Source organism: Gigantopelta aegis, chromosome 15, assembly GCF_016097555.1.
Source record: "Gigantopelta aegis isolate Gae_Host chromosome 15, Gae_host_genome, whole genome shotgun sequence".
NCBI lineage: Eukaryota > Metazoa > Mollusca > Gastropoda > Neomphalida > Peltospiridae > Gigantopelta > Gigantopelta aegis.
In genome coordinates, this window is record NC_054713.1 from 34965836 (window position 1) to 34989904 (window position 24069).

The 24069-nt window shown below is 38.6% G+C and overlaps 1 protein-coding gene across 2 annotated transcripts in view; it reads right to left on the bottom strand.

The window, feature by feature from the left end:
• Positions 1-24069, bottom strand: part of LOC121390427 (arylsulfatase B-like) — a 32108-nt gene that overhangs the window by 1088 nt on the left and 6951 nt on the right. The window contains exons 4-17 of one of the 2 annotated variants that reach the window (XM_041522237.1): positions 23533-23588; positions 21934-22327; positions 13039-13150; positions 11940-11991; positions 10714-10817; positions 9866-9972; positions 9242-9306; positions 7946-8047; positions 7374-7437; positions 4738-4835; positions 3932-4068; positions 2377-2435; positions 1482-1605; positions 181-332 (exon numbers count right to left, since the gene is read on the bottom strand). In XM_041522237.1, the coding sequence (XP_041378171.1) occupies positions 181-332; positions 1482-1605; positions 2377-2435; positions 3932-4068; positions 4738-4835; positions 7374-7437; positions 7946-8047; positions 9242-9306; positions 9866-9972; positions 10714-10817; positions 11940-11991; positions 13039-13150; positions 21934-22327; positions 23533-23588 (1626 nt within the window). Of the gene's footprint in view, positions 1-180; positions 333-1481; positions 1606-2376; positions 2436-3931; positions 4069-4737; positions 4836-7373; positions 7438-7945; positions 8048-9241; positions 9307-9865; positions 9973-10713; positions 10818-11939; positions 11992-13038; positions 13151-21933; positions 22328-23532; positions 23589-24069 lie in introns of those variants that run through there. The other variant, XM_041522238.1, reaches the window with a different exon arrangement.

Consider the following 24069-nt stretch of genomic DNA (forward strand, 5'->3'; position numbering starts at 1 on the left):
TCACGGCCTTTGATATACCAGTCGTGGTGCACTGGTTGGAATGAAAAATAGCCCAAAGGGCCCACCGACGGTGATCGACCCTAAACCGACCGCGCATTATGCGAGAGCTTTACCACTGGGCTACGTCCCGCTGCTCCTAACTGGAAACCAAATTTTTCAAATTAAATTATGAAGACAAACCTTTCAAATTAAAGAGTTGATACTGGTACCACGGATACGGTTTCCTTTCAAACTTATCTTGTTTTATTGGACTATCTTCCGGAAGTTGTTGTGGTTTGTACCAGTCAGGAAACTCCCCAGGATATCCTTCTACCATCTTGTAGTCACCCATTCTGAAAAATATCAAATTGATGCCTATAACTGAGGGCTATAGACAAACTGAGGGCTAGGTAGATGGGGCCGCCAGAAACAGATGAGTTGCACAAAGACAGCGAACTTGCCGCAACATCCGCTTGACATAACATTATGGACAGTTCACCTCAAGTAAAACCGTCTAATTCTTTTATTATTATTATTATTATTATTATTATTATTATTATTTAGTTGGGTTATTTTTTTAAAAATATTATTAGTATTTTTTATTATTATTACTGTTTTCTTTAAATTTACTTTTTTATTATATATTTATTTATACTTATTATCTTGATTCCTGTATTTACTCCTGTATTTTATAACCTAGTCCGACAGAAACTATAACAGCTTATTATTATTACATTTATAAACCATTGTGCTATTTATTATTTGTTATTATTTAAGACATGATTTGTATAGTTTTTATATATTTATATGAAAGTTTACTTGAAATTTAATAATTATGTCATGTACTGGTGTTGTCCACGGCTCATGTTTTGACCTCAGCATGAGTTGTTTGTCATGTAAATGAGGGACTGGAATAAAAAAAAAATTTAAAGAAAAAAAAGCGTCTAATTTCGTCGGTTATTCACTAAATACTATCCAATAAAATTAGTTTTTCTATTAGTCAATTAAATTATTCAAATTATTTAAATGGTCATATCGCTGAATGTATAATTTTACATTTCAAAGTAAAAGGTAATAAATAATTTTGGCGGGAAGATTAAGCAACTTTGTTATAGCACATTTAAGATTATTATGCCCTAGACAACAGCTCTTTTTCCTACCAACTTTTACATTTAGCTTTTACCCCATAACACGTGTGACAGTGTGGGTCCCTCCCCCGCCCGAAATATGGGTGGCCACCCAATATAAAATATTTGCTACGTCAATGCCAATATGTTAAAATGCGTGTTAAAAACTTTCACTGCAAATACGCTATATCAGCATCGTTCTTTCTTTGGATTCTACAAAGGTTATATACATGTAAAGCGCCACTCATTGTGACGGAGGTGGTCAACACTAGAACAAATAAACTATTTTGATTTCATTTGATTTGGACTCTATAAAGATAAATCCGAGTAGATATTATTTTTAACATATTTTTTTTTTTTTTTTAAACCATCTACCTTATAGCAGCATGTCCCTCTATAGGCGGGAACATACTGTCTAAGTTGTAGACAAACTCTGTACGACTTGAAGGTGAACCGCTACTTATGTCAGACCACAGGTTCATTCCATCTCTGTTTGTATCTGAATAAATCATTAAAAATGTTGAGTGAGAGAGAGAGAGAGAGAGAGAGAGAGAGAGAGAGAGAGAGAGAGAGAGAGAGAGAGAGAGAGAGAGAGAGAGAGAGAGAGAGAGAGAGAGAGAGAGACAGACAGACAGACAGACAGAGTGACAGAGGGAGAGAGAGAGAGAGAGAGAGAGAGAGAGAGAGAGAGAGATACAGAGAGAGAGAGAGAGAGAGAGAGAGAGAGAGATACAGAGAGAGAGAGAGAGAGAGAGAGAGAGAGAGAGAGAGAGACAGACAGACAGAGTGACAGAGAAAGAGAGAGAGAGAGAGAGAGAGAGAGAGAGACAGAGAGAGAGAGAGAGAGAGAGAGAGAGAGAGATAACAGAGAGAGATACAGAGAGAGAGACAGACAGACAGACAGACAGAGTGACAGAGAGAGAGAGAGAGAGAGAGAGAGAGAGAGAGAGAGAGAGAGAGAGAGACAGACAGACAGACAGACAGACAGACAGACAGACAGAGAGCATTCCTAAAAACACCCAATAATTTTTAGTTTCATGATATAATTCGTTTCTTAATTATCATTTTAGACAGAGAGAGAGAGAGAAAGACAGGAATAGTAAGAGAGAAAGATGGTGTGTGTGTGTGTGTGTGTGTGTGTGTGTGTGTGTGCGTATGTGTGTACGTGTGTGTATGTGATAGAGAAATAACAGTAACATATATACTAGCATACACACAGACACAAAAAGAAATATAATACTAAATATGTAATGGAAAACTCGACTGTTACCCGAATTTCCTCCAGCAGCGGCTATTATTGTTGGCATCCAGTCTATCGCATGCATCATTCTGAATACAGAAAAAAATGTCATTAAGGCTATTCCAAAATGACCATATTTAGCGACTGTGTGAATGCGTTTGCGCGCACGTGTGTATATGTGTGCGTGTGCGTGCGGATGTGTATGTGTATATGTGTATGTTCGCATTCAGAGTGCGTTTCAACGGTTCAATAGGAAGATGTCAGACCAGTACACCGATTATCTCTCAATAACCACTTTATACCATAGACAGACAGACTAGCTACCTGATGTGTGTGCCCAGGACAGCGTGCTTGTTTCACACATATTCATGTAAGATATAGTTCTGGGTGTTTAATCACTCCACTGTACAACATGCTCAAATCTTGTTTAGAGATGATGATGATGATAACTAGTTTAACGTGCCCATATACCACTAGGGTTTCGAACACGCCCATCCCGAGTCTGACCTCCGATAAAATCGGTGGCCTGACTCGGGATGGAGGTCGGGGGGGGGGGGGGGGGGGGGGGGGGGGTTGAAAATGGGCACAATTTTGAAAATAGCAATTAATAAAAAAGTTAATAGAATATTTTTTTTTAAATAAAATGGTTACAAGCCAAAAAAAAAAAAAATTGACTGCTCGGCCGAATATTTATATAATTTGGAGCATTTTAGAAGGACAGTCCAAAATTAAATAAGAGAAAGCAGAGAGGATCGGACTATTTAATAATATTATTTTCAAAAGGTAATTTCGACATAAAATTTTGAACGCAGATCTAAAAGTTTAAAGTCCGATCGATATGTCCACGCGAGTGGCCTCGTTAAGGCCGTTTGGGTGCACAGCTTAAAGGGACGAGATAGGTTGCATCCCGTCAAGAAAACCCCTAGTTTGACAGTCGATAGACGTTGAAGGTGTAGTGCTGTGCTGAAATACAGATCTTGAGAAGCCGGATCCGTCTGAACGAGAGAGAGTATCAGACTAGGGTATAGTCCAGTCGTCATGGGTTGGTATAGTGGTGCGGACGGGCGACTCCGGAGGATTACGAGATGGTATCACTATAAAGCAAGGTAAAGTCTAGAAAAAGAGTAGTAGGGGCCGACCCCGCTTCCTATTTCTTCTTGGAGTGGGGCGGTCAATCTTCCAGTGCTGCTAGGACAGGCTCGGACATGTAGAGACTAGACGCGAACAACCGTGGCGTTCTGCAGAATGGCCGTCATACGAGTCACGAAAAAAAACAATTCAGAAATTCAGTAGTCGGAATCGGAGCAAACGGGCACATGGAGAAACTCCCTGAAAAGGGCACCTCAATGAAATTTGTTAATAAATTGTTCAAAAAGAGGCACTTTAAGTTTTTAGGGGGAGGGACAGGTGCCCCTGATACCCTCCCTTGGGTCCGCCCTTGATAGAAACATGGGTGGGTTTTTTTTTCTAGATTACACTTACTTAATGTGCGACATACACACCAGCAGTTCAGTAAAAAAAATGCTTTGAGTCTTTCAAAAAAGCTCTTGTATGTACAGAATTGTTTTATTTATTTAAAACTAACCCATCATATACCGTTCCTGGTTTCTTAAGTCCACGCCCATTTATGAAGGCCACCGCCCTAGTTCCTCCCTCGTACACGGTGAGCTTGCCTCCACGGAGAGGGTAGTTGTTTCCGTAATAGGGTATCCATCCACCGTTCTACATAAGCAAGGTCAAATAATATTAGTAAATTAAAGTGACAGACCATAGACTATTAAAGCCGTTTTTTATCATTTATGTTAGCAGTACTTCCATTTTATGATTTAGAATATTAATTTTCGTTCGCCTGAAGTGGTTCTGGTCATCCAGGTTTTTGCAATACCCCAAAATGGTGGGGTTTTATATAATTCTAAAAACGCACGTCCGTCTGAGAAGTAATGCTTATGGAGACAAGCTCTAATTATTTCAGACGGTATTTCTCTGTTTAAGCATCACAGGCTTTACCTTCTCTCTGTTATAACCTTATCCAAATGTGTGTTGAAGGTTTGTAGATTAACGAAACTTAGTATCCATTTACACGGGCTGAAACTAGGGCCTGCGCCTTTAAATAAATGATGATAATAATAGTAGTAGTGGTGGTGGTGGTGGTAGGAGTAGTAGTAGTCGTAACAAAGTGCATGTATCTCTTATTTATTTAATCATATTAAAATCGTATCTTGCTCAAAAGAGTAAAAGGTCACACATCGTTGACAAAGACTATTTGATGATATTGTGGCATCATATTTGTAGTTTGATCTATCTATTTATTTTTCTATCTTTCTGTCAGTATGTCTATAGGTATGTATGTCTGTCTATATTTGATTTAAAAAGAAGAAAACTTTCACCTACATCTGCCGTGAAGAATATCAGCGTATCATCCAACATTCCATTTTGTTTCAGGGCAGACGTCACGTTTCCTACAGCCTCATCCAACGCCGATACCATTCCTAAATGAAGCAGAGTTTTACCCTAGACTGATGAGAAGGTAAGGTGATTGGCTAATGTGGGGGAAGGTGGGGGTTTTTCGGGAGGGGGGGGGGGCGAGGGCGGCAGATTCTGTCTGCATTCGGTGTATTCCCACCCCACCCCCACCCCCACCCCCCACACACACCCCACACACACATATATATCAGGGTTGAAAATTAGCAGTCGCCAGGTCGCCCGTGGCGACCTTTATTGGTTATGGGCGACTAATAATTTTACAAAGGCAGTCCGTTAGGCGACCATCGATATTAGGGTCTGGCGAGTATGGTACCAATTAAAAAACAAAGACACTGAAACTGAATCGAATGTGACAAAACACATCGCGTCTATGTTGACGTGAGCTACAGCAGCAGAAGGCATAGAACATGCTCTATATTTTAACACCGCCAGATTCAGCTTCTGTGTCTTCTTAAAATAGAGCTCAAAACGTATTGAAGAAATTGCATGTATGTTTTAAATCTAGAAATCGCCGGCTTATTAGAATGGACTGGATCCGCCATAATTATCTTGTAGAGCTACTATTTGAAAATTGTTATTCAATGTTATGGTAAAAAGGAATTATATTTAATTAGCTTACATTATTCTGGGACAAAATCAAAATCTATCTTGTAGTTTTAACTCACACTAACATGAGCGCATGCGCATATATACAAATAACAATGACATTTTCCATTACTACAGCCCAGGGCTTATTCCATAAGTCAGTTAACTGACTGTCGTCGATATTGTTTTAAATTTAAGCAATTTGCATTAAATAAGAACATATCAGATCTAAAGTCTTGACACCAAGACTTACATAATGCCATAACTGTCCAAATTTTATTATAATAAACTATAAGTACACCGTTATGCTATGTAATATAATAAGTACATTGTATATTTTGGTAAAATGTTGGGGTTTTTTTTACACTTTTCTTTTGATATTTATTTTATTAGTAGCCTACTGTTGTAGCATTTACAATATCCATTCCCGAGGAAATCCGATACAGGAGATTTTACCCTTTCTTGCATCGCCACAAAGAGGACTGCCACCCCGATACTAGGTTTATACACTGAAGCACGCGCAGTTCTACCTTTATTCTCTTTGTATTGAATTATTGGGTTTTACTTCAGAGACAATGCAAGTCAAGCTGTATACTTCGGCTGTTCTAGCATTTTGTTTTCACCCCTGTATTAAAAATGAGATTTAATCATCATAATTTAATGGTAATTTGTAAAGAATTCATTTTATTTATACTGGATTCCTTTCTGGGTGTTTTTTTGTTGTTGTTGTTTTTCAACAACAAAATTTTATTTGAGTTGGTATGGGTTTAAAACTTAATAACATGTTTCTATATGAATAATAACTGTATTCATTATGAAGTTACATGTCAATTCATCGGTTTCCTTCTGAAGAAAACAGACTATATACGGTGAGCACATGATTATTATTCAACAAAGAATATTCTAGTTGGCTGTGCATTTAAATCACAAGGTGATAATTGGAGGGCTAGTTGAATTTGAGAAGGGGCAGTAAGATGTGTCTTCAACTGGCCCTGCTGGCGACCATGGTTTTCATGTTAATTTTCAACCCTGATATATATATATATATATATATATATATATATATATATATATATATATATATATAATTAAATTTCAGTTACATTCATTACAATATAACGTCATCCCATTGGTCCAGATGTAGCAACGGAAGTTTGTTCAATTCTCGATGAACGTATAAATTACGTCATCATGTAACGTCATATCTGATGACGTCATTTTATATGGAAGGAAGGAAAATTATTTAACGACGCACTCAACACATTTTATTTACGGTTATATAGTATCAGACACGTGGTTAAGGACCACATGGGCTACTCTTTTCGATTAGCAGCAAGGGATCTTTTATATGCACCATCCCACAGACAGGGTAGTACATATCACAACCTTTGATATACCCGTCATGGTGCACTGGCTGGAACGAGAAATAGCCCAATGGGTCCACCGAAGGGGATCGATCCCAGACCGACCGCGCATCAAGCTTTACCACTGGGCTACGTCCCGTCCCTCATTTTATATGGACAAGTTGTCTTACTGAGTGTTATTGTTTATGGACTAAAAATAATTCAAAATAAAGTGTTAGTGTAATTCTTAGCAAGTATGATTCAAATTTAATTATAACTTTTATCTGTTATTTCATTTACGTTCATCTTGGTATGAACAAAAAAAATATTCTGTACATACCCCGATGAATGTAAAAGAAACAGACAGTCCTTCAATAAATAAATAAATAAATAAATAAATAAAATAAATAAATATAGAAACAGACAATCCTTAAATATATATATATATATATATATATATATATATATATATATATATATATATATATATATATATATAGAGAGAGAGAGAGAGAGAGAGAGAGAGAGAGAGAGAGAGAGAGAGAGAGAGAGAGAGAGAGAGAGCGACACAGAAATATTGTCTTATACAACCAATATCAACCAATCAAATCTTACCACTGAATTTTCTTCTTCCTTCATTTTGAATATTTGGATACATATCTTCGTATCTTTTAGGAACCTAAAATTAAGCATAGACTGTTCTATAACTGATCACACGGAGATGGCATATGGCAATAATTTATATAACCACCGCCCACAATAAAATTTAATTTGACCCATGTATGCAGAGAGGAAACAATAAAATAGGTCTACCAGGAAAATAATTATTATTACGCCCCCAGTAGATTACAGATAAAGATATTAAAATGTACAAAGCATACCCTTTTCAAATACAAACACATGTTGTATGTATTACTCTTTTGTACTGTGTTCGGTCAGTGCTTTATCCTGGCTTCATCGTACAGGGGGCAGAATTACAGGATAAAGCACTGACCGAACATAGCAACACTGGCTGTCAAGCTTTGGGGTTCCAAAGAAGACTTGACCGAGACAGCGTTTTTTTATGACCACAACCGGACTCCAAATCTAAAGCATGATCAACTATAGCTTGAACGCAGAAGAAGAATATATTTGCGATCGTCTCCCAGAATTTATACACAACATCTGTTAGTCTAAAACATACAAACCTCGATAGGTTCGTGAACGGCCTGGAACGGTAGGTACAGGAAGAGCGGCCGACTTTTGTTGTGTCTGTTTATTATGTCTGTCGCCACGGAGGCAAAGAGGTTCTGAAATGATTAAAGGCATACTGTCACAGATTTAAGGACCTTATTTCTTTAAAAATGGATAATAAATAGAAATTACATTAATTGATGGAAATCAAATCTAGCTATTGCATCACCTTAACTGAACCATGATGGAGTGAAATCCATGTCAACCCTCTCGGCAATTTTAGTTTTGAATTATGGACCATTGCCATAATTAAATTATTTTTACAAAATATCATTAATAAATGGAGTATGGTGGTTATAAAGATGGCTGAATAAAGTACATTTAGGGACAAATCAAATTATTTTTGCTCAGGCAATACTTTGTTAGACCTTTAAATGGGTCAGTGGTCTGTGACAATATGCCTTTAAAATTTTAAATATCTATATACAGTCAAACCTGTATATAATGGCCACCCAAAGGACTTGACAAAAGTGGCCGTTAGAGACAGTTGACCTTTATATACAGGTTCAAAATTAATACATTCCGCAAACACTAACATTGACTTGCAGAAGATATTTTGTATATATAAAAGTGTTTAAATTCGTGAACATCTAAGATTCTTTAAATGTATAATAACCAGCAAAATCAAAATCAGTTTAAAATAGAAGTAGGTGAATTAAAAAAAAAAAAAATATATATATATATATATATATATAATAGATACTTGGTAGTATAAGTAAAGACAAATGATCTCTGTGCATAATAAATAGTACTGGATTCAGAACTGAACCTTGTGGAACACCAGTTTGAAGTTCCTCTCAAATATTTAACCGTGTTCGAAATAAGCACTTGTCCGTTCGTTCTGACAAGTAAAAATCTGCTTGGAAAAACAATATGTACTTTAATGGTTGTCCAGTGGACAAGTAAAAATATTCAATGAAGTTTCATTTTGAGCAATGAAAAACATTGTCCTTGTACTGGAATAAAACAAACTATTTATTTGGACAATTAAAATATTGTCGGACAAGTTAATTTCTAGATGTATTCGTCTGGTGGACTAGTGAAACATTCTGCTTATTTCTATCACTGTTTAATATATGAATATAGATAGCTTTTTTCTTTATAGTGCAGGAGATATAGTATCTTTTCTCTGTGTGTTTACAAGAAGGATTACTTAAATATTTAAAGGAACTTTGAAATACTACAGGTGACATTTTTATAGTTGTACTCGCTCTATAAAAAAAAAACCCCTATAATGTACGAGTTCTTACCGTGGAATATGTTCCATTATAATTCCAAGCTGGTATTTTGTTTTCATGGAAATCCAAATAATTGTCTAAAAATAAAATTATTTATTTAGTCATTACTAAATAATAATAATAAGTTGTGTATGTGTGTACTGTACACGTGTGTATGTATATGTATGCAGGTATGTGTGTATGCGTGTGTGTGTGTGTGTGTGTATGCATGTGTGTGTGTGTATGTGTGTGTGTGCTCGCGCGCAATGTATTTGTATGTTTGTGTTAACTTTCCTATATATAGGTTGTGTATATATACAAATATTGATATTATATTTATCATTGTTCTGCTGTTTTCTCTTTCTTCTGTTTTTCTGTGTCCGTTCTCTCGCTCACTCTGTCTTTCTGTCTCTGTATGTCTTTCTTTCCGTCTGTGTCTGTCTCCGTCACTCGCCCTCCCCCCCCCCATGTCTGTATATCTGTTTGTCTGTCTGTCTGTCGGTCGGTCGGTCGGTCGGTCGGTCGGTCGGTCGGTCGGTCTCTCTCTCTCTCTCTCTCTCTCTCTCTCTCTCTCTCTCTCTCTCTCTCTCTCTCTCTCTCTCTCTCTCTCTCTCTCTCTCCAAAGACAACGTACTTCTTAACATACACACAACGTACCGACAGTGTGGCTGTAGTAGTCTTCGTCCGCGTTGTAGTAGCCGAAGAACGAGTCGAAGCCGCGGTACGTGGGCGTGCACTTCCAGCTGCAGAAGCCGAGATGCCATCTGAAAGACAAACACCATAGCATAGGACGGGGTTATAACACAGAAGGCGGGTCTAAACATAGTAGGCGTGGCTTAATACAAGTTCGTTTTAATATAGCGTTTTAATGCTGAATATTTGAATAACTGAAATAAAGTATTGTCTCGTGTTGTGTTGTTTTCTCGTCTTGTTTTGTGGTAGTCTTATTTACCCTCCCACTCAAAGAGAGCGAGTGAGCAAGAAAGAAACAGACACAGAGAGAGACAGAGAGACAGAGAGACAGAGAGAGACAGAGACAGAAGAAGAATATTATGTCGTTGATGATGATGATGATGATGGTGATGATGATAATGATTATGATGATGATAATGATGATGGTGGTGGTGATGATGATGATGATGATGGTGGTGGTGATGATGACAATGATGATGAAGATGAAGATGATGATGATGGTGATGATGATGATGGTGATGATGGTGGTGATGATGATGATGATGATGGTGATGATGGTGGTGATGATGGTGATGATGATGATGATGATGATGATGATGATGATGATGATGATGATGATGGTGATGGTGATGATGAAGAAAAAGAAGAAGATGTTTAAGAAGAAGAAAAAGAATAAAGTAGTAAATAATAATAACATAATATGATGGAGCTGCTTTGTGTTAAAATAATTTACGGAATTCATATGAATTTGAATAATCCTGGGCTGCTATAAGCAACATAATAATATCCTGGTGTAAACTCCACATACTCACTTGCCGATCATGTGAGTGGAATACCCCAGCTCCTTCAGCTTCTCCGGCAGTAGGGTGATGTTTAGCGGAACACACACTGGTTGATACGGGAATATCACCCAGTGCTAAAACGATTGGCATTACACATTATACAGCATTAGAATGAAATTACCGCTGAAACGTAAACTAACGAAATATCAGGGCCGGAAACAGGGGTTGGGGGCGGGGGGAGGGATGGGTGGCTCAAGACAAAAATGACACCTGGACCAACTATTTAGTGCAAAGGGCAACCCAATGAAAAGTTTTTTAAAAAAGAAAGAAAGAAAAAAATTAAAAAACGATACACTTGAATCTATTTAGGAGCAGAGACGGGTACCCTTGTCCCCTTTATAATCAGCCTCTGAATATAGCTCGGGGCGAGACCTAGCCCACTGGTAAAGCGTTCACTTGATGCGCGGTCGGTTTGGGATCGATCCCCGTCGGTGGGCCCATATGGCTATTTCTCGCTCCAGCCAGTGCACCACGACTGGTACATGAAAGGTCGTGGTATGTGCTATCCTGTCTATGGGATGGTGCATATAAAACATCCCTTGCTGCTAATCGAAAAGAGTAGCCCATGAAGTGGCGACAGCGGGTTTCCTCCCTCAATATATGTTTTATTTAACGACGCATTCAACACATTTTATTTACGGTTATATGGCGTCAGACAAATGGTTAAGAACCACACAGATATTGAGAGAGGAAACCCGCTGTCGCCACTTCATGGGCTACTCTTTTCGATTAACAGCAAGGGATATATTATATGCACCATCCCACAGACAGGATAGTACATACCACGGCCTTTGTTACACCATTTGTGGAGCACTGGCTGGAACGAGAAATAGCTTAATGGGCCCACCGACGGGAATCGATCCTAGAGCGATCGCGCGCTGTACCACTGAACTACGTCCCGCACCATTCTCTGATGGAAGCAGGCCAAACATTACACATACCCATACCCACCAATTTTAATAAGGAAAAGTAAAGCAACGTAACGTAAGTAAGATACGTTAACACCATTTTTACAATCATCAGTAAAATGTTACATATTTTACGCAGGAATACCATAGCGATAATGTTTAATATTTTGACAATTATTATTTTGATTTCAGAAGTTATTACTTACGACAACGTATGATCCCTATAACAATAACAACCGTCGTATCAACAGAAGTAATACCGATCGGAAGAACATTAACACTGCTTACCTGGAGGCCCATTTTGAAGGGATAATAACCAGTCATTATTGCACTTCTCGATCTGAAAATGAAAACGAATCCTGGATCTGAATGAAGACTTTCTTTTGTAACTTTCTTTTGTAGTTCAGCATAATTATGTTTTAATGTTATATTGCTGTACGGGTGGTAATTGTAGAGAGAGAGAGAGAGGGGGGGGGGGAGAGGGGGAGAGGGGGAGAGGGAGAGGGAGAGGGGAGGGAGGGAGGGAGGGAGGGAGGGAGAGAGAGAGAGAGAGAGAGAGAGAGAGAGAGAGAGAGAGAGAGAGAGAGAGAGAGAGAGAGAGAGAGGGAGAGGGAGGGAGGGGTGTATATATATATATATATATATATATATATATATATATATATATATATATATATATATATATATATATGGAGATAGATATGGGGAGAGAGAGGAAGGGATGGACAGACATACCGACAAAGAGACAGACACAGAAAGAGACAGACAGACACAGAGAGACAAAGAAAGACAGAAACAAAATCCGAAGAGAAATATACAGCGACAGAGACAGAGACAGAGACAAAAATAAATAGAGACAGATAGACAGACAGCAACATATAGAGAGAGAGACTAGTACAAAGAATGAGAAACTGACAAAGAGACAGAAAACAACCTGGAAACGAAAACCAGAGACAAAAACTGGAAAAGAGCGATAAAAATAAACAGACAGAGACAGACAGACAAACAGAAGTAAATACCGAGATACAGTGAGTTTATCTTGATAAGTAATATATATATATATATATATATATATATATATATATATATATATATATATATATATATATATATTAATGTATACATATATATATATATATATATATATATATATATATATATATATATATATATATATATATATATATATATATATATATATGTATACATATATATACATAGATAGATATAGATATAGATATATATATATATATATATATATATATATATATATATATATATATATATAGATAGATAGATAGATAGATAGATAGATAGATAGATAGATAGATAAAACAAACATTGTTGGTATTACAGGACATACAGATTAGTTAATTGCGTTACTCACGGACTACAAAGCGGCTGGACATAAGAACTGTTGAGGATAACTCCTTCTGTGGCCAGTTTGTCGATGTTTGGAGATTTTATCTCTGGATTGTGGAAACCAATGTCGTTCCATCCTGCAAATACACGAGTTAGCTCACAAGACAGATGTCACATTTTCGTGTTCGAACAAGCTCGATGACTGAATCTTCATTTTCAGTCTTGTTGCATGTCTGTTATGCCGTTGGTTAACTATTTTATCAAATGTCTAACTTGATATGAGTTTGTCGGTGGTGCTGGTGTGTGTGTGTGTGTGTGTGGGGGGGGGGGGGGGGGTTCTAATAGACCAAATCAATTCCTATTGGCGATACTGTTAACGTTTACTAATAAAACTAATATAAACAGCGTACCAACACTCCCAGCAAGTACAGCAATAAAAAGTGTGGCACCTCATATCTAATCAACCTGCAACAAAATGGGGGTGGGGGGGGGGGGGGGGGGGGGTGTCACATACCATTTAAGAGATTTAATTAATGTTTTTAATAGGAACCGTCATTTTTCCTGAAAATTACAGTTCCATTTTTGGGGGTACACCGCATTGGTTTCAACCTCTGGTATATACTGCATAACAACTGTATAACAACTGTATAACAAATAAAAGTGTATTTATTTATTGTCAATGGATAAAATATTTGCACAAATAATCAATGTCACATATTACTACCAATCACACCCACAGCTACTTTTACTCCGTAAATATTTGACGATGCACCTCGAACTTTGAGACGGAACTCTCTTCTTTGTTACTATGCAACCTGGTGGGGGGGGGAGAGATAACATCTATTCTGTCCTCTACGTCAAATCCCCATATGATTTGGTAACAGATACCCCGACAGATACGTTCACCCTTAAAGTGACATTCCTGAGTTTGCTGCATTGTAAGATGTTTCCGACTAATAAAATATTTCTATGATTAAACTTACATATTAAATTTATTTTCTTGTTTAGAATATCAGTGTCTGTATAATCAATGTGTTTCTGGTCGTCTTAAAGGGACACGCCCTAGTTGTTAACCATTACGCCGTTGTTTTTCGCTATTAAACCCATTTTTCACAAATAAAATTACACTTTACTTACATTTTATTATTTAGAATATATATTTCCATTCTCCTAAAGTGGTTTTTGGTAATCCTGGTAATCCTGATGTTTGTAATACCACGAAATGCATTTTTTGTATTTCTTAAAAACGCACGCGCCACTGAGAAAAAACCGTTGAGCAGACGAGGTCCAATCTATTTTTGGAGGGGATCTTCCCGTTTCAACGTCACAGATGTTGGTATACCACGTGACCGTTATAATTTTGGTTCGGTTTGTTTTCTCGTGCACGGTTCGCGCAATCAACATCCGATTTGTTGTTTGCTTTTAGTTCATTTGTGATGTTTGTCTTCACAGTTCGTGAACATTTTCATTAACAATAAAGTTCAGAAAAGTAAGTATCTCAATACAAAACGTTACAAACCCTTAAAACCAATAAGTTTTACGATATCTGGAGAGGACAGAACAGTTGGAACATGCCCAGGAGAGGTGAAAGGAACGCACCCCAAGTTTGTGTGCACTCTGGGAAATTTGTCGTGACATAGGCATTTCTGTGCTTCGAGCGACATCTACCGGTGACATCAGAATACTAACTTTCAAAATTATTTCAAGTAATTGAGTCACGGGGATTCCCATGGTATTTATCGATATAAAACTTTCTTTTTTACTCCATTTTATAAAAACGTGGTCTAAGTGTGTTACAGGTTTGTAGATTAACCAGAATTATAATTAATTTTCGCGGGCTGAAACTAGGGTGTGCGACTTTAATATTTGTAAGAAGCCGAAACTGGATTTTGTCTTCAAATAATTTCGTACGTACGAAAAAAAGTGTTTTTAGGAAATAAAATGAAATTTAACCTAGTACAAATATTAGAACGGTCAGAAACACGTTTAATATACAGCCACTAATATTTTATGCAGAAAAATATATTTGATATGTAATTACAATCGTTAAAAAGTCTCGGTTAGTGGATAACACTTACAAATTTCAGCCAACTCAGGAATGTCCCTTTAACCCTATCCACTCCTACTCAACTAACCAAGGAAATCAATGTTTTAGAAATATGTCACTCATATAAAGTTCTGAATGTTCTAGATTAACTGGAGGTCCGTAGAAACAGGAATCAAATGTTGTGCCCAGGGCGGACATGCCTGAACCTTAATATGATATTAGCGCGTTAAAGAGTGTTTATAAATCCACAAATTACTGAATTCAAGACTAAATTATGAAACATTTATGGCACAAAACCACAATACCTATATTTTAATTATACCTGTTAAAACATTAACCTGTACAGATGATGACGTCAAATACAAGACCCAAGGGCGGATCCAAAAAATAGTTTTAGGGAGGGGACCAAAGGCAAAAGGGCACATGGATTAACTCCTAAAAAGGACAGATCAATAAATGTTTGGCATTCAGAAATTGAAACTGTAAACAAATGTCAAAAAAGGGGGAGCACTTGAATTATCTACGGGGGAGGGGCAGGTCTCCTATTTAACTTCTCTTGAATCTGCCCTTGGGCCACATGTAGCGGGAAGAGGAAGCATGGAAATGTGGGATGTTGAATCCCAGAAAAATACAAAAATTTGTCCTTTCTACTTCAAAAGTGCCCTTTTGGTCTATACGGAGGCGTCTCTGTAATAAAAGTTTCTATTAACATGCCCTGGGTCCCGTTCCACAAAGCGATCTTAGCGCTAAGATCACCTTGAGTGCATATGTTAGCTGTGCAGTTACGGTGATCTTAGGGCTAAGATCGCTTCGTGGAACGGGGCCCTGATCCTTTTGTACTGCAACCCCACTTAGTTTAAGCTGGACACGGCCCTGTAAATAAAGGTAAAATGGTCATACCTAGGTCGTCTGCTATTATGAACACGATATGAGGCCTTTTGGTCTGTCCCGTGACGTCATCATTAATTAGTAAAACTAATCCAAGAACAACAAGGAAAACATTCATGCTGAATGTTGGTTACGGTTTTCTCAATCTAGTAAACAAGCTTATAAAGTCCAGTTTCCAATTAGGGCAAGCCCTTTGTACGTTGATAACACTATCAACAACTACGCTCTGTATGTAGGCCTCGTATACTGGACAACAGCACTGGCCTCAGTGGTGTAGTGGTTAGGCCATCGGACTTAAGGCTGGAACGTATTGGGTTCGCATCGCAATACCGGCTTCCATCCTGAACGAGTTTAGCGACTCGGTGAATTGGTGTAAAGCTGAAACGAGAAATGGGCCCACAGACACGGATCGATCCTAGACCGACCGCGCATCAAGCGAACGCTTTACCACTGGGCTACATTCCGCCCCTCTGCTCGTAGAATTTGAAATGATATATTTTAGATTTGTTTTGTTTATCTGACCATGTCTATTTGTTTTAGTAACAGATTGACAAATAATAATCAAATATAGAGCTTAGTAGGATAATATAATTTCAAACCCTATGATAAGACTTTTTTCATTATAGGTGATTAGTGTTGTTTCATTTATGTATTGACCAATGTTTGTTGTTGTTGTTGTAGTTGTCGTCGTTGTTGTTTTATAAAACTTGTTTTGTTTTGTTAATAATTAATTTATTTATGTATTTATTGATTTATATTTAATTTTTTACTAATAAAAATTTCACATAAGAATAGAACACTCGTGCTGTTTGCAAAATAATTTTCCATTTTCCAATAATTACACCAAGAAACAAACAAATAACAAACAAACAAACAAACAAACAAACAAACAAAACAATCCCTTCAACGTTTTACTGCTGCTGATTCATTTTGTTCATAACAAGCTTTACGCTTGGTCTCACAAATAAAGAACACAGACATAATTGTCAGAAATTCATTAAAGAGTTCAATAAATAATAGTATACATTCATAATTATTTGTAGAAAAGGATGCCGGTGAATTCTTATAATATCTGAGTGCTGTTTTATGAATAACAAAAGACATTATTGAGCACTTATTAAACGCATCACGTAAAAAAAAAAACCATCCATCCGTCCGTCCTTCCGCCCTTCCATCCATCCAAACCCACCAATCCATCTATCCACTCACCCATCCATAACCCACCCATCCATCCATCCGTCTACCCATCTATCCATCCATACAACCACTCACCCATCCATCCATCCATCCATATATACATAGTATACATTCATACCTACATAATTAAATTTCTGTTACATTCATTACAACGTAACGTCATCCCACTGGTCCAGACGTAGCAACGGGAGTTTGTTCATTTTTCAATGAACGTAAAAATTACGTCGTCAAGGAACGTCATATCAGATGACGTCATTTTATATGGGCAAGTTGTCTTATTGAGCGTTATTGTTTTGTGATAAAAAAATAAAAAAAAATTAAAATAAAGTATGACGTTTTAGTCTTGTTATTATTAGGCTGTATGATTCAAATTTAATTATAAGTATTGTTTGTTTGCCCAATGGCATATATAGATTACAGACAAATATAATTTAAGCCTTACCTACGTACATATATACATACATATCTACCTACCTATTTGATATATTTCGTATTCTAATAACATATTCTTCCTTTCTTTTTATACAAAAAAGTAGAAACTTTAAACAAAAAATACCTGAACAGAACATTGAGTATTATAATTATCCATGAATCCGCAGTGTATTCAACTTAACAACAGCATTGGCGTCATAACAGCAACAGTGTCCTCACAACCAATGCTAAACTCACAACAGCAAGTACAGCAAACATTTTGTTACGTCGGGGTTTCTTTGAAACCTTGCGCTCTGGATTTGGAAAAGTATCTTTTTTCGCTATATCACAGACATCGAGGGCGTGGTCTAAAGCTCCCACGCCCACAAACCTATGATGGACAGGGAAGGCCGGACCGAGATAGTAAGCCACAGCCATTCTTGGATTCTTCAAGAGGTGCAAAAACGTAGGCTTCACCCCAAGCAGGCTCGCTATTTCATCTCTGTATGGAACATTCTCAAACTAAAAATGAACGTATCTATATATAAATACAATATTCATAGGTAATGAATACGTTACACATACGTAAAATGTTGGACTTGCAAACCGTAGTAGTAAAGAAGATATAAAAGTAAAGTTTAAAAGTAAAGTTTGTTTTATTTAACGACGCCACTAGAGCACATTGATTTTTTTTATCTTATCATCGACTATTGGACGTCAAACATATGGTCATTCTGACACTGGTTTTTTTTTTTAGGAAACCCGCTGTCGCCACATAGGCTACTCTTTTACGACAGGCAGCAAGGGATCTTTTATTTGCGCTTCCCACAGGTATGATAGCGCAAACCATGGCCTTTGTTGAACCAGTTATGGATCACTGGTCGGTGCAAGTGGTTTACACCTACCCATTGAGCCTTGCGGAGCACTCACTCAGGGTTTGGAGTTGGTATCTGGATTAAAAATCCCATGCCTCGACTGGGATCCGAACCCAGTACTTACCAGCCTGTAGACCGATGGCCTAACCACGACGCCACCGAGGCCGGTTTAAAGGAGATATAAGGGCGACGCCACACAATACGAGTGCCTCGTATAAGGATAGCCACGAGAATAGCCGATTAACAAGACAAACGATACGATTTCATCGGTTGCTGTCGTGGTTTTATATCGTGCGAGACACTCCTATGGTGTGGCGTCGCCTTTATACGCAAAATACAATAATTGGCTCTATGCATGTAATGTATGCATGCGTTGCTATTCACATTAAAGGGGCCATTCAAATATTACTTAAACGCAATTTTGGCTAAATTATACACGCCTCCCTCCTGTAACTCTAAATCATACACCCGTCAAAATATTACGTACAACCATTAGGACCCCCCCCCCCCCCCACACACACACACACACCACCGCCACCACCACTCCACTCTATTCAAAAGAATATTACTTAAAAAACAATATATTTATACGCTGCAGGTATAATGGTAATTAAATGTCTAATGACGTATTGCTTTACCTTCTGAAAAAGCGTGGATATACTATAAACTATTAGAATAGGCGGCTGTACGTTTCAAAATGTAGAGAAAAAAAAGTCACTTTACCGCATCCACCGGTTGAAGTCGATCAACAACTTAAATAGACGCCTAGTATAATGTCATTTCATTTCAACTTATTTTCGTGCTTATATCCAATTAAGGTTAAAAAACGCTGTCCTGGGCACACACCTCAGCTATCCGGGCTGTCTGTCCAGGACAGTGGGTTAGTTGTTAGTTGTTAGTTGGTTAGTGGTTAGTGAGAGAGAAGAGGGTGTAGTGGCCTTACACCTACCCACTGAGCCCTTAAGAACTCGCTCTGGGTTGGAGCTGGTACCGGGCTGCGAACCCTGTACCTACCAGCCTGTAGTCCGATGGCTTAACCACTACTCCACAGAGGCCGGTTAGTATAATGCCATTTATTAATTTCCATTTATTTTCTTGCTTATATCCAATTAAGGTTCAAAAACGCTGTCCTGGGCACACACCTCAGCTATCCGGGCTGTCTGTCCAGGACAGTGGGTTAGTTGTTAGTTGTTAGTTGGTTAGTGGTTAGTGAGAGAGAAGAAGGTGTAGTGTTCGCTCTGGGTTGGAGCCGGTACCGGGCTGCGAACCCTGTACCTACCAGCCTGTAGTCCGATGGCTTAACCACTTCGCCACCGATGCCGGTTCAGTAAAATGTCATGTAAATTATTTTAGACTAATCCACTTGTTGCTGGTTGACCAACCGACCGCCTGCCTAACCAACCGATTCATCGATCGATTCATCGATTTGTTGACATATTGATTGATTGATGTATTGATTGATTGATGTATTGACCGATTGATTGATTGATTGATTGATTGATTGATTGGTATATTTAATAAATTAATGAAATGGATTAAAAGATGAAATTATTGAAGGAAGGAAATATTTTATTTTATAGACATATGGTTACGGACCACTGTTGCCACTTCATGGGCTACTATTTTCTATTAGCAGCAAGGATCTTTTATATGCACCATGCTATAGACAGGATAGCACATACCACGGCCTTTGATATACCACCCGCGGTGCACTGGCTGGAACGAGACCACCGGTTGAAGTCGATCAAGAACTTATTAGACGCCTAGTATAATGTCATGTAAATTATTTTAGACTAATCCACTTATTGATTTGTTGACAGATTGATTGATTTATCGATTTGTTGATGTATTGATTGATCGATGTATTAATTGATTGATTAATCGATTGATCAAAAGATTTAATAAAATGAATAAAAGGGATTAAAAGATGAAATTAATTAAATTATTGAAATTAATAAAATGCGAAAATAAACCCAAACAAGACATCATCTTCACCTTGTAGATGTATCGTCCATTCTTTGTCAAGCTATCTCTGTTACACTTGGCGACGTCTTTCGTCATGACGTCACGATCTGGTAGCTCACATTTTCCCGCCAGTACTCGGGCAGCCAGCCTAGACTGGATCTCGAGCACGGGCGGCGCAGGACCATGCGTCCTGAGACAACCAATCAGAGCCAGCGTGTTATGTGTATGCTGGAGTGGGAAAATCATCTTGTAACAGTCGAGTTTCCCATCAGCTATAGGAAAAAAAGAAAGGAAAAAAAGGAAAGGAAAAAAAGAGAGAGCTTTAAAGGGACATTCCTGAGTTTGCTGCAATGTTTAAGATGTTATCGACTAACAGAGACTTTTTAACGACTGCAATTACATATCGTAAACGTGTTTCTGATCGTTATAATATTTGTACTAGTTTAGATTTCATTTTCTTTACTAAATTATGTTTTTTTTCGTACGTACGAAATTATTTGAAGAGAAAATTGGGCTTCTTACAAATATTAAGACGACCAGAAACACACTGTCTAAATATACAAACAAACAAATTAATTTAATATGTAATTTTAATCGTAGAAATATTTTATTAGTCGGAAACATCTTACAATGCAGCAAACTCATGAATGTCCCTTTAAACGTTATGGTTGTAATATGGGTTGATGGGCAAAATGTATTATTAAAAAGTATTTATTGCTTTTTAAAAAAAAAAACCCAAAAAACAAACAAACAAACAAACAAGGTATAAAGGCAATGACGCAGTCATAGGGGTTGGGGCATTTACTAATTCTTAGAAATTGGGCGAGGTTATGATTCCCATCATCTCAGCGGTGGGTATGTGTCCTCTGACTCGATGTATGCGGACCCCTCTATATGTATATGGGCCTGTGCTTATAAAACTTTTGGAGTCCAGACTCTATTTCTAATGACGTCACACGCATACAATTTGTTTGGCGTTGTCATGACATTAGTGTCTTAAACTCTATTAGAGTCAAGTCCAGACTCTAAAAGTTTTATAAGCACCAGGAAAGGTGGCACTTTATAGAGATGGGGCGGGGTTTCAGAATACATTTGCCCTGACTTTTGAAAATACGCTATATCTTGGCCCACTTGAGACTAGAAAAAAACAAACAAACAAACAAAAACAAACAAATAAACAAAACTCAACAACAACAGCAAACAAAGGATACAATATTCTTGCTTTCAAAAAGCCGAAGAATGGTATATGACAGAAACACAATTAGAGCCGAATGTACGCAGCCTGATTTTTTTTAAACGCAGGCGTTTAAGCATTGTAAATGTGTGTAAGACATAAACAGGCTTTTTAAATTCGGCCTTTCTGTTCAAAAAGGTTAATTAATAAAAAATATATATATGTATTCTTGGCATTACAGCTTTAAGGTCACGGAATAGACAGACAGACAGACAGACATACTGACAGACAGGCAGACAGACATGAAGGCAGACATCGATAGAACAGACCACTTTTTAGCAGTGCATTGTTTACCGTACTTACCGTCACAAATGGAAGGACTAATCACAGACAAATCCTTCTCGTAGCCCGTAGCGAAAACCACGCAGTCCAGACTGCCAATCACCGTTCCGTCCTTGAACGTCGCCTCGTTTTCGCTCAGTGACGTTACACTTTCGGCGACCTTGACCTTCCCGCACATCAGTCTCATGGGCAGGTCGTCATTCACCATCAACATGCTGCGCAGTGCGTGGCCGTCGCCGCCTTGAAGCCCGAAGGCGTAATGGTCGATGAGATGGTTGCATCTTCTCGTCAGGTACAGGCGCAGCACTGACGGAGGAAGGAAGAAATATATCCTTCGGAGAATGAGGTCGATGGGTTTGGACGATACGTCACGCCTGGAGACGATCCAACACCCGTCTCCGACGCTAAGGTAGACCTGCAATAAAATAAGGATAATCATAATGTTTACTAGAATTATAGCCCCAATGTAAGGTTGAGACCACCCATTCTAAAATTATGTTACTGGCAACGCTCTCCTTTCACAGAGTTCGACAAATCCGCTAGCCCGACGCCCGTGGCTAGTGGCTTTCACTGTGACTTAATCCGAGTAACACTGATGGATTTTCTGCCTGTAGTTTTGTTTCCATCACCAGATAGTTTATAACGTACTCCATGATACGACCCCATCCCCTAGAGGCTAAATACACAGCCCCTGTGAAGATAGGCCGCCCTTAACAGCCGAGGCTATATACACAGTCCTCGTGAAGATCGGCAGCCCTTAACAGCCGAGGCTATATACAAAGCCCCCGTGAAGATAGGCAGCCCTTAACAGCCGAGGCTATATACATAGCCCCCGTGAAGATAGGCCGCCCTCAACATCCGAGGTTATATATACACACCCCGTGAAAATAGGCCGCCCTCAACAGCCGAGGCTATATACACAGCCCCCATGAATATAGGCAGCCTTAACAGCCGAGGTTATATACACAGCCCCCGTTAAGATAGGCAGCCCTCAACAGCCGAGGCTATATACACAATCCTCGTGTAGATAGGCCGCCCTCAACAGCCGAGGCTATATACATAGCCCCCGTGTAGATAGATAGGCAACCCTCAACAGCCGAGGCTATATACACAGCCTACGTGAAGATAGGCCGCCCTTAACAGCCGAGGCTATATACACGCCCCCGTGAAGCTAGGCAGCCCTTAACAGCCGAGGCTATATACATAGCCCCCGTGAAGATAGGCCGCCCTCACATCCGAGGTTATATATACACACCCCGTGAAGATAGGCAGCCCTCAACAGCCGAGGCTATATACACAGCCGCCGAGGCTATATACACAGTCCCCGTGTAGATAGCCAGGCCAGCCACTTCTATGTTAAGTGACAAAGATGTCGGCCTACATTGCCGTTCAGTTTATGAAATTAATTTATTACAATGGCTTTGAGCGCGAAAAAAGAAACATTTCCGAAGTGTGGTATCGGGTAATTACAAAGAAGGCTGTCGGCAGTACAGATCAAACGTGGAGAACCCGCCAGAACGACACTGCATTGCGTGTTACATTACAGATAGAGTATTCACCGCCGGAGAGTTTTACACTGTTACAGTGTATGCACGTGCATTTCGTGTCTAGGTCACCCACCTGTTTTGCCACGTAACTAATGTCAGCAGCCAGGTCTCCTGCGGAACTTCCGTTACCTGAAACAGATGAGTGCGAGTGCGAATAATTTTTACATGCTCATATATCACTAGAGTTTCGAGCATGTCCGTCCCGGGGCCTGTCTCTGGATAGCCAGTGACTTTCTCCGGGACAGATGAAACAGATGAGAATAAGTTATATTTGAAGTATGTGGCAGTATGCCAAGGAATAGCTCGCCTGACGTGCTGGAGTCGAAGGATCGAATCCCTTTTTCCCCGTCCCGGCGAGTGCCCCGTGATTGATATGACCGTGATATGTGCTTCTATTATGACCCATCGAAACAGGCGGGCACAAACACACACACACACACACACAGAGAGAGAGGGGGGAGGAAACAGAGAGAGAGAGGATAGAGACACACACACACACACAGAGAGAGAGAGAGACATGGGCGTAAATAGGATTTTGAAAAGGGGGGTTCCAAAATAGATTGCAGAGATATTGGGCATATATTTCTATGTGGAGTTTTGAAAAGGGGGG